The sequence below is a fragment of the Coenobita brevimanus genome, chromosome 51 (genome assembly GCF_032717465.1).
Source record: "Coenobita brevimanus isolate Jiangsu-jjx chromosome 51, ASM3271746v2, whole genome shotgun sequence".
Lineage (NCBI taxonomy): Eukaryota > Metazoa > Arthropoda > Malacostraca > Decapoda > Coenobitidae > Coenobita > Coenobita brevimanus.
The window spans coordinates 31,390,352-31,402,793 of NC_137004.1; the positions used below are offsets into that span (position 1 = coordinate 31,390,352).

General features: G+C 42.6%; 1 protein-coding gene across 1 annotated transcript in view; it reads right to left on the bottom strand.

Annotated features, from left to right (window-relative positions):
• Positions 1-260: 260 nt before the first annotated feature.
• IntS1 (integrator complex subunit 1) overlaps positions 261-12,442 on the bottom strand; it is a 57,476-nt gene continuing 45,294 nt past the window's right edge. Inside the window, exons 6-8 of the mRNA XM_080272780.1 lie at positions 5,733-5,834; positions 3,681-3,800; positions 261-3,046 (exon numbers count right to left, since the gene is read on the bottom strand). Coding sequence (XP_080128906.1) covers positions 872-3,046; positions 3,681-3,800; positions 5,733-5,834 — 2,397 coding nt within the window. The 3' untranslated portion in view covers positions 261-871. The remainder of the gene's footprint in view (positions 3,047-3,680; positions 3,801-5,732; positions 5,835-12,442) is intronic.

Genomic DNA, 12,442 nt, shown 5'->3' on the forward strand with positions numbered 1-12,442 from the left:
CCCTAACAAACTCTGCAGTAACTGGAGGCAGATACAGCAACATATAACACAACCATGTAGGTCAAAAAAGAATTACGCTATCTAGTTAACTTTTCCACTGCTGTTATTGTATTTGGGTATCTTAATCTGGCAACTCCTAGACAGTTCTACTTGGCTGCAAGATACCTCTGACAGTGAGGATTTACAGATACCACTTCCATACTCCAATTCTTAAATGACTAAATTTACTCTCACAGTGAACTACTGGACAGTAGAACTCATTTCTTAGTTTGTATCATACTTCTGTTATAACCCCATGCATATGAAATACTTTTTGAGGTTTGGCTACACAAGACTATTTTATTCAGTTGGAGCATCTTCATGTACCTATTGGATTAACAAGCCTAAACTAACAGTCTTAGATATGATAACCTGTGTTGCTAAGAATGACCTACAACAGCTGTGAGTTTAGGGCAACATTTTCTGTTCAGATCATCGTATGGGAGCTAAACATATGCAAGAGGTGGATATGAAAAACTATGTGGCTGATGCAATGTTGTAATGTTTTCAGTCAACATCATCAGGTGGTAGGCATAAGCAATATTAACTGTAAATTACAACACCAACATTATATTTAGGGGAACAGAAAATGCCTTACAATACTGTACTGTAATCCAGTATAAAATACAAATTCTTGTTATATGTTGTTAACATAATGTATATTTGAAAAAAAAATCCAGTAAAGAAAAAAAAAAATGGAAGCACTACCGTATATAAGATACAATTATACTTCATGTATTTGTAAACACAAAGTCTTTAGAGACAAAATTATCAAAATAACAATAAAATAATGATGACTTAATGTAGGTGACTGCTTTGTAGGCTGAAGGTACTATGCCCCAGTGTGGAGATGCAGTAGTGTGAATGCCTCAGTAAGTGAGGCAGTGGCATTGGGTGAGGCACTAAGAGTAGCCTCAAAGGCAGCGGTAAGGAGCTCAGGTGCTTGGTCATGCAGCAATAAAATTACCTCTGGCAAGTGCTCCAAGGCCGTTTCTACAACTGCATTGTCCTCATTCTTCAGAGCAGCCAGGACTGCCTGGCCTACTCGGCCACCTAGGGATGGACGCTGGTGCAACAGTCGGGCCACCAAGTCCCAGCAAACTACCCGCACATCCCGACACACACTCAACACACCCTCACAACATGAGTGGGTAAAAGATGGCAGGGCTGCATTTACCCACCTATCTGGCAGTTCACTAACTTTCTTTAAAATGTCCAACTGTTCCTCAGGAAGTCTGGAACTTTCTAGCCTGGCCTGCAACTCTCCTACCTGTGCCATAACCCATGGTGGAGGCATCAGTCCCTGTGGCACTCCTGAGGAAAGGCTTGGGTCCACATCTCCATGCTGAGATGATTCTTTAGGCTGGTCCATGCCTCGGGCTGCAGCAATGGCAGCTAATGATCTGACTGCAGCTATATCAGGGTGGTACATCTGAAGACTGCTCAAGAGACTTGCATGGGTGCATAGATATGCCCCAGCAGGCCCACCTTGGCAACCAACCCATTCCATCAAAAGGTGAGAAAATCTAACCAACAAATGACCAAGATCATGAACTTTTCCATGATCTTTAAACAGGGCCATAAAACTATCCAGAGTTGGAGTTAATGCTTCATGATGCTGTGGGGCAAACAAATGAGGTTGAAGTAGTTCTAGTACACCTAGAACCATTGAAAACAATTCAAGGTAGTTACGTGCTCTCAAGGCTGTCAGTTGAAGGTGGTTTGTGCCCTTCAGTGAGGCAGCTAGCAAAGGCAGGTGACGCAATACAATCAATGGGTGTGACGCAGCTTGTTTCCGAACCGCAGCCTCTAAATCACACATGCGACGACGGAAATCTCTTCCTGGTTGAGGTGCAGCCAACATAGTCAATAAAGTATGAAGTACAACATCTGCATTGCTCTCTTGGGCCCTGCCTCCAGAAGCTCCAGCTGCCACCACACTGTTGATGGTACCAGGGGGAAGGTGGGAAACGATACGGGGCATTCTCAGATACAGATGATACAGCAGATGTCCAGCTGCCTGACCACATGATCCAGGCCTCTTAGACATCTTGGCAAGATGTTCTGCCACAGAATCCAGGGCAGGAGGTGAGTCCTCCAAACAATGCAGCAGTAGAGGCAAATGAGTTTCAAGTGATGATGACCCACGGCCACTTTCCAACGAAGCCTGACACTCGGCCGTCACATACTGTGACAAATGAACCACTTCTGCTGGAGTGAAGGACAACAATATATCCCGGGGCGTGTGGCGAGGAGTGCGACGCTCCCTGCCCTGCCACAACTTGGGCACATGCAATACTGCCCACACAAAGCCAAGAACTGCTGCGGGGTCAAGGGTAGGATTGTGGACACGCAGCAAGGTGCGGACACAATGTTCCAGTGTGTCCCATCTTGCTTGGTGTGTAAAAGCTGCCAAAAGATAAGCCTGACTGTACCCTCCTTTCTTCCAATCATTACCACCTCTCTTTTTAAACAGAAGAGTATGTTGTAGCTGATCAGACCCCTTTTCTAGCTCTGGATCCAATACTTGCAGCCAGTCCAGCAACAAGGCTGTGGGCGCATTGGAGCCAGCTTCAGTTTCACTATCACACTTCACTGATACGCCAGACAAAAGAAGCTGAGAAATAGCACCAATAACAGGTGCCATTTTCTCATTTTTCATGGCACACCCAACAACATGACATATTTCCTTCTCCAAATTACTAGGTTTTGCATTTGACAAGTGAAGCAGAACTGATTTTGTAGATGATACATCAATTTCTACCTGTGGCTCTTTCTTCTGTACTTCCTTGCACTTTATGTCTTCAGTGTTAAATGCATTAAGAACATTTGTCAGTGGTGACTTCCTCTCTCCAGAGAAACGCAAAATGACAGCAACCATCTGACATGTGTTTGTGTAAAGTTTTTCACACCTCTTTTTGTTGTGGAGGTTTCTGAGAAGGCGGAAAAGTGCAGCAGAGTGGTGGTAATGGTCATGGAGACCCTTCACGAAGCTCTGGGTATGTTCCTGTAACAAAGAGATTGATGTCATTACATTATGATCAAGGGAGAAAAACAAGCAAGCAAATCACAAGACTCATATCGGTGTAAACATGCACAGTAGTTAATAATGCCAAGAAGAGGTTAAAAATTGGGGAAGCAGCAGCTTGCTGATCATAAAGTACTGAATAGGTGAAAATGTACCTGACAGTGGAATAAAATGTATGTCAGAAGAATGCCAGAATGCAATGCTAAGAGAACGTGAAGCCATGGAGCAGAAGAAGGTTCTAAGTGTGCTCTTTTATGGGCCAACGTCCTTTTGCCAACTCTCATACATGAATGTGCCATGTGAATCAGGGGTCCCTTGGAGGGAGCAAGGCACTGATGATGATGATGGTGATAAATGACAACGACGATGATGATAAATGAAAAATTACATGTATGATCCATGTTGCTAGGTATTCTGTTGACAGGTTCTGCCTTAGCATTTTCTTATCCTAATTTTGCATCCCATCCATCCATTGTAAATGGGAAATCAGATCAGACTGATGATAAATTTTACCCTTCTATTTTTGCAACCACTGCCCTATATTTTTCCTTACCCACACCTGAATAGAACTATTAATCGTCAAAATACTAAAACAGCGACAGTAATTACATACTTGACTCAATATTATTGCAGAAATGCTGCTGAGAAACTCCATTATGTAGGGAGCTTCTGGATCCTGTCGGTTGATTTCTTGAGTGAAGTAGCGTTGCAACACTCGCATGGTATCTTGAACCTGAAAAAAATGCATATTTATAAAAATAAACAGATAAATAAAGGATATTAACTGTAAGGGATCCCCAATCTTTTGGGGATAATTTAAAGAAGAAATCTATCTATCTATCTATTGCCAGACACCTTAATCCCGTACAGGGTGGCCACAAACAAATTGCCTCCACGTCGTCCTGTCCCCCACCATTTCACTGTCCTGCTCCCAACTCACACCCCTCTCTCTCATATACCTCTCCACCCCAACCCTCCATCTCACCCTCGGCCTCCCCCTCCCTGTCCCCCCCTCCACTTCACTCACATGCACTCTCTTCGTCAGTCTTTCACCCTCCATCCTCTCCACATGGCCAAACCACCTCAGTGTATTCCTCTTAACGCTTCCTATTACATACACATCCACACCACAACGCTCCTTTATATCCTCATTTGTCAGCCTGTCTCTCCATGTGACTCCACAGGCTCCTCTTAAATAACTCATTTCCACTGCTCTCACTCTTGACTTGTACCCTTCCAACAATGTCCAAGTTTCACTTCTGTACGTTAGAGTTGGTATCACAATACTGTCATGTAGTAACTTTTTCTCTTCCATGCTCACTTCCCTGTTTCATATCACTGTTTTCAAGGAACCAGCAACCCCTACAAGCACTTCATCCTTCAAGCACTTCATCCTCAAAACTTCCATCCTTACTCATCACACTCCCCAAGCACTTAAACGTACTCACATTTTCCATTTCCTCACCATCCAACCTCACTGTAAAGAAAAAATGCTACCAGCATATTCCGTCTAAATCATAAAAGGTAGCTATCATCAGTTTCTTGTGTAGTGGCTGCTTGTATAACTGGACCCACTTGTATAAACAGATGGACAGATTTCCTTCTGTACAAATTTTTATTAATGTATGGTGAGTATTTCTATGAAAATTCCTGAAGTAGAAAGATCAATTTTCGGCATGGAGGCTGACATCACTTTCTTTCTGTGCATCATAACCATGTTGGACAACTGTTTTCTTTCTAAAGTATCATCCATCCATCCATCATCTAATCCTATACTGCCCCATGAGGAGCATAGAAGCCCGTGGCTAGGCAAGTTGGTCCTGACATTTAAGATGAGAGTGACCAGCCACACTCATCCCTGAGTGGAATTATGTGAGCAATAAACCCCAACCACCCCATGGTTATAAACCTACATCGGCTCAATCCGACTGGAGCACCTTAATTACCCACTAAACCATCAAGCGCCATAATTTGGTTATATGGTTACCACCCAGCGTGGTAAATGGTTTCCTGGTGTACAGGAATCCATGTGGCTTGTCACTCAGTGTTAAGTCACCCATATGAAGAGGAAAGAGTGAAGGAAAGAAAGACAGAAAAGGGAGTGTAAAGTCACCCAAGGGCATAAGGAAGAGGAAAGAATGAAGGAAGGAAAGACAGAAGAGGAAGGAAGGAAGAGAGGAAAGGGCAGACATCCAAAGCAGCACTACATAAAGTGGATGGATGGTGAGTGCCCCCACCTACCACAATTCTAAAGTATCATTAAAACAAATTCATTAATTGAGGAGGTAAAAAAAAAAAAAAAAAAAAAAAAAAAAAAAAAAAAAAGTGTGTTTGGGGGGGTAGCTGCCTTACGTGCAGTCCTGTTATCTGAGAGGTACCTGTAATTTTTAATTCCATACACTGTAATTTCCACAAAGTTTGGTTAATCAGAAGAAAATACAAGTATTTAAGTATGGATGCTGGAAAACTCTCTATACTACTGAATGAAAAATGTCAGCAAAGAAAAAAGGCCATGAGTTGGATCCTGAAGGCAGGTGAAATGGGAGCCTCAGCTCTTCTATCAGCAACTTTCCATCTACCTTGGTGGTGGTACTGCCATGTTTGATAGGTGTTTTATTTAATGAGAATAACTGGGAGACATCAGCCATATACTATACTATGTTACCTGCTTCTTGTGTTCCCGGTGAAGCATGTCATTGGTGAAGCACTGCAGCACAAAGGATTGAACCTCACTCTTGCTCAGCTTGGCCACAGCTGGCTGAGATACCTGAAAATGAAGCATCATCAATCATCAGTCATTCTACCTAATTTCTCTGTTTCAAATGAGTGTATGGAAACAAAAAAAATACAAAAAGGAACAAAAAAGTGGGAAACTTATCAACAAAGTTTCTATGAAGTGGAATTCCTTTATATACTGGCACTCTTCAATTTAATATTGGGCTGCATGTGTGAATATCAATCACTACACAAAATATCAAAAATGGGGAAATGATGAAACCAGGACTTGACGGGGATACAGTAAGTGGTCAGCCACGGTTACTCAGTTACTCTTGGGGCATGTCCACACGTGTCAGAAAAAGTCCTGGCAACACGTATACAACACAATAAAGAACAAACTGGAAACGTGCTTGAAACAACCATGTTCAGATCATGTTGGCGACATCATGATGAAGTCTCTACTGCCTCGTATAAATACAATTATCACATCACCTCTGCAGCCAGTAAGTTAAACTGAAACAAGCCGGCATACATCTGTCCAAATATTGCTGCATACAGGTATCCAAACATGTTGCCTGCTGTGTTGTTGATGCAGGTTTGAGGACACAAATGGGTATGACTTTACCTAACCTTACCAGAAAGTCCAAAACCAACCTGCCTTAAGTTCAAAACCCAATAAAACAGTAAAATACACTTGTACTGCCACTAAAAACTAATGCAGATAGAGTAATGAGCATTAAACATAATGAAATAATAATACGAGTATTCTTACACACGCTTTTCTACCACTGTCAACTTTTTCACCATCCAATACTTTTCTCCATCTGTATCATTACATACATACACCATCTTCCAATATCCCTTCCTATTTCCATCTTGTCGTAGACTTTTCCAGATCCATACACATCATACATGTTTTACAATCCTTCTCCTATGCTTTGTTGACTTTAATTGTCCTACAAATATCTGATCCTCACATCCCCTACAGTTAAAGCCATCCTGTTCATCACTCACAAGAATCAAGTTCAGGAACACGAGAGCAAGATAAGTCACTGTGTACATACACAACAGCCACCTTTGGCTTTGAAATGAGTATAGGGAAAGTATAAGGATACAAAGAAGGGTTTGCCATCAGTTGCCTCAGACTGCTATGTCTCAGTTATGAAGAGAAGGTAAGGTTTGGAGGAGGAGAGGTGGTGCTCAAAAGAAAGTTAGAGGAAAGGCTGTGAATGTTGCACAAATGAAGAAGACGTTAGTCAGGGAATGAAAGATAAAAATGGTAGATGACAAGTGGAGAAGAGAGAAAAACTGAGCAGATAGAGAGAAAACTTTAGGGAATTGTTGAACACAGAGAATGAAAATAATGCGAATATAAGTGGCTGCAGAACGGATGGGAGACGGAGGGATGTGAGAAGAGAGGAAGAAATCAGAAGGATGGAAGTTATGGAAGCAATGAAGAAAGCCAAAATGGGGAAAGCCCCAGGAATAGATGGGGTGTGTGGTGAAATGCTGTAGCATGGGAGATAGTTGTAGAATGGATGTGGATGATGGCAGATTGGCTTGGGAGGAAGGTAAAGCCCCAGAGGACTGGAAGTCAGGTACTGTATAACCATTCCCTCGTACAAAGGAAAAGGGGACAAACAAGTGTGTGGTAATCATAGGGGCATTTGTCTTCTTACTGTGTAATAAGAAAAGTATATGACAGAGATACGGAAATAAAACAGGAATTAGTTGGAGAAGAACAGGGAGGTTTTAGGAAGGGAAGAGATTGTGTAGATCAGATGTTCATTCTCAGGTCTTTAGCTGAAAAATTCTGGAGTAGAGAAAGAAGATGTATGCAGCCTTCATGAATTTGGAGAAAGCAGATGACAGGGTGGATACACAAGGAATGTGGAAAGTGTTAAGAATATATGGAGTAAATGGTTAGTTGCTGAATGTTATGAAGAGTACGTATGAGAGTGATAAGGCTGCAGTGCACGTGGATAGTGAACTGAGTGAATTTTTCTATATGAAGGTTGGATTGAAACGGATGTTTCATCTCAATGGGTGTTCAATCTGTATAGAGAAGGGGTTATAAAAGAGGTACAAGGTAGGACAGTGGATGTTGGAGCGATCCTAATAAGAGAGGGCAGTGTGTGGAAAATCCCTATACTGTTGTTTACATATGATACTGTGTGGTTAAGTGAAGACGAAAAGGAGCTGCAGGGTTTGGTGAATGAGTTTGGGAGAGTGTGTAAGAAATGGAATCTAAAGGTGAATATAGAGAAGAGTGAAGTTATGGTCTTCGAGAGAAATGAAGTTACTGAATGTACACCCTCTCAAAAAATTTTTGGCACCCCTTGTTCTGACACCCTCTGCAACGATTACTGTTACAGATGGCGTGAATACGTGGTGTGGTTGGTACCTCTGCACCTCTCTCCCTCTTCCACTGGATTTCATCATTAGCAGATGAATACACACACACCAGCAACACAGGGCCTGGGATACCAACCACGCACTGAAATTCAGGAGCTGATTCAGAATGCCACGTGTGGTGTGGCATAATGTACTGTGCCGTAAGGGTGCCAAAAAAATTTTTATGGTCTGTACAGTGAGGATGGATGAGGAAGAAATGGAAAATGTGAGTGCAATTAAGTACTTGGGTAGTGTGATGAGTAAGGATGGAAGTTTAGAGGATGAAGTGCTTGAAAGGGTACAACAAGAAAGAAAAGTTGCTGGTTCTTTGAAAGCAGTGATAAGAAACAGGGAGGTGAGTATGGAAGTGAAAAAATCACTGAATGACAGTACTGTGATACCAACTCTGACATATGGAAGTGAAGCTTGGACCTTGTTGGGGGGACACATATCAAGGGTGAGAGCAGTGGAAGTGAGTTATTTGAGAGAAGCATGTAGAGTCACACGGTGTGACAGACTGACAAATAAGGAAGTGAGGGAGCATTGTGGTGTGAATGTGGATGAGACAGAAAGCGTTAGGAGAAACACACTGAGGTGGTTTTCCATGTGGAGAGGATGGAGAGCGAAAGACTGATGAGGAGAGTGTATGTGAATGAGGTGGAATGGGAGAGTGTCAGGGGGAGGCCAAGGATGAGATGGAGGGAAGGAGTGGAGGGGTATATGAAAGAGGGGGGTGTGGCCTAGGAGCAGAGCAGTGAAATGGCGGGGGACAGGGTGACATGGAGGCGATTTGTTTGCGGCCACTCCTGTTACAGGATTAAGGCATCTGGCAACAGAGAGATAGATAGACTGAAGTCTTTAGTGGAAAAGTTTCTAGAGAAGGGAAAGAAGATGCATGAAGCCTTGATGGATTTAGAGAAAGCATATGACAGAGTGGACAGACATGGAATGTGGAAAATACTATGAATATATGGAGTAAATGGGAAGTTGTTCAGTGCTGTAAAGAGTATGTATGAGGGGGCTAGGGCTGCAGTGCATGCAGATAGTGAACAGAGTGAATTTTTTCTATCTGAATGTTGAAATGAAACAGGGATGTGTCATGTCTCCATGGTTGTTCAATCTGTATATGGATGGGGTTATAAAACAGATACAAGGCAGAGCAGTGGATGTTGAAGTGGCCCTAATGAAAGAGGGCAGGATTTGGAAATTTCCTGTATTGTCGTTTCCAGATGATACTGTACTGTTAAGTGAAAACGAGGGGACACTGCAAGGCTTGGTGAATGAGTTTGGGAGAGTGTGTAAGAAACGGAATCGAAAGGTGAATGTAGGGAAGAGTAAAGTTATGGTCTTCGAGAGAAATGAAGTCACTGAATGTACAGTGAGGTTGGACGAGGAGGAAATGGAAAATGTGAGTGCATTTAAGTACAGTGGATTCTCAAATTTAGATGGGGATATATACCAAAAAACTGCATTGAAATTGAAAACAACGAAATTTAAACTGAACTTCTTATGGGAAAAATTAGTTTGGGTCCGAGGCCTCCAAACCTAACTACCTAAAATCATGATTTTTTGCCCACACCCCCTGTAAACTTTATGAACTATAACTGTGGTTAAGTAACTGTAGTTCTGCATTGTATTGCCATACTGTCAGCAACTGTATACTTGGTATACTTCTGCCCTTTCCTGTATTGACTATTTTTCTTCTGAGTCTCTGTCGTTCATTTCTATGTTGCTCCTTATATTCATAATTACCATACTTCTCTTTGTTTCAGTATTCTGCCTATTGTACAGTATCTGCTAACACCTGTAATTCATTTTGTTTTAATATTTCTACTATTGATTCTCTTCTTCTAATTTCTCTCGTTATATCTTCAAGTTATTAAAGTACTGATTAATTAATAATAAGTATATTTATAAAATGACAAGGAATCGTTCTAGGTGCGAATTGTCCTGACGGGAAATCGTCCATGTTTTGACGGGGAATTATCTGACGGGCGAATTGAGTTGACAGTGAATTGTCTCTGAACCATATCATCGTATGTTTCATGTACTGTATGAATAAATGATGTTGATTTTCATTCTCTTCCTGACACATGTCACATACGATATTAGGTTAGGCTCATACTTTTTCTTATAATTTTCCTTCACTTCTAGCATTTTGGTTTGCATCAAAAATCTTATCTTTGCTTGTTTTGGTTTGAGTCTGGCCCTGACAGCATCGAAATACATGACTTTGCATCAAAAAGTAAGGAAAGCAAACCACTCCAAAATGCATCGAAATATGATTCATCGAATTCTAAACTGTCGAAATTTGAGATTCCACTGTACTTGGGTAGTGTGATGAGTAAGGATGGAAGTTTAGAAGGTGACGTGGTTGAAAGGGTACAACAAGGAAGAAAGGTTGCTGGTTCTTTGAAAGCAGTGATATGAAACGGAAGTCACATGGATGTGAAAAAGTTACTGCATGACAGCATTGTGATACCAACTCTAATGTATGGAAGTGAAGCTTGGACCTTGTTGGTGGGACACAAGTCAAGAGTGAGAGCAGTGGAAATGAGTTACTTGAGAGGAGCTTGTGGAGTTACATGGAAAGACAGACTGACAAACCAGGAAGTGAAGGAGCATTGTGGTGTGGATGTGGATGTGATTGGAAACATTAGGAGAAAAACAACAAAGTGGTTTGGCCAAGTGGAGAAGATGGAGGGCAAGACTCTGATGAGGAGAGTGTATGTGAGTGAGGTGGAGGGGGGGAGAGGGTGGGGGAGGCCAAGGATGTGAATGAGGGATGGAGTGGAGAGGTATATGAGAGAGGGGTGTGTGGGCTGCGAGCAGGGCAGTGAAATGACGAGGGACGGGGCGACATGGAGGCAATCTGTTTGTGGCCACCCCTTATAGGATTAAGGCGTCTGGCAATGGATAGGTAGATAGAAATACATAAAAAATGAAAACAAATTTTAACTCATTATTGCACCATCAGTGTACCAGCACGCTAGGAAAGAATATATCAAATGGTACACCAGTGGCTCAACATGATGGGAATGTGTTAAAGAGTAAAACAGAACTGTCAAGAACTCCATAAAAATGCAGGTCATTTAGCAGTGCAGTTGTTCATGACCTACTACTGGTATGTAATGAGCCACAGCCAGATCCAACAGAACCAAGAGAGAAAACATCCCACTGCAGGTGTCCAGAACCAAGTCGTCATGAATATTCATTGGTGCAGTTCCAAGCTACAGCCAGAGCCAACAGAACCAACAGAGAAGACATCCCATTGTGGGTGTTCAGAACCAAGTTGTCATGAATCTTCTTTGGTGCAGTTCTGATTAAGTGGTGTTTCCTATGTCTAGTGAACAGGATGAGCAACTCTGTTTCATTCCAGTAATGGTATGAGCTGATTTAGTATACAGTTCAGTCTCGCTATACGATTGGGTTGCGTCAAGCAAAAACCTCCCATGTAGCAAGGTCAATATAACATACCTGTAGGTTCAATGGGGTTAGGGAGGGTGACATCAACCATGAAACCTAAAATGCCCCCAAAAAACCTCTGCCACCCACTTGCAGTCTGTCCCAAGCTGGTCCACATATCAGGAGAGTACAGCATCCCCCCCTCTTCTGTAACAGCCTTCAGCTGTGCAGGGAAGGCCTCAGCTGCCACATGGTCTGTGCCTGCAGCCTCACCATGTATGATCACGTAATTACGGCCTGTACTGGTCTTGAAACACTCAAATCAACCTGTGCTGGCCATGAAGTAACTCCTTGGCCTCTATGCCTTCCTTTTCTTTAACCCTTAAAGTCTGTTCATCATTGATTGATGTGTTTTAGACAAGGTACGTTCAGTCCAATCCACATCGATTCAGTAGAAGCTACAAAAAACTGGGGAGAGGTTGCCATGCCTCTTTGATGACATAAATGGAGGCTAGCAAATGTGAACAACAATATCTGGTGGAGTCTGGCATGAATAGTCCCTCCAGATGTGGTGGGAAGCCACACACCCCTTGGCCATCTCTCTACCTCCCTCTGCCCCATTGGATCCTCCTCTCAGTGTCTCCTCCCACACAAATCTCCCTCACACTCCCTCTGTACCATTGCAGGGGTGTGTAGCAGGTATATTCCCTTCCTAGTGAGGCCCCCCACCCCACTTTCACCTCCCCGGGCCCCTCCACATCCATGCCACCTCCCTCTGCCCCATTGGTTCCTTGTCTGATTGTCACCTTCCACCCAAACCAGGCAAGCCAAACACCACGCCACTGGGTCATTGACTTA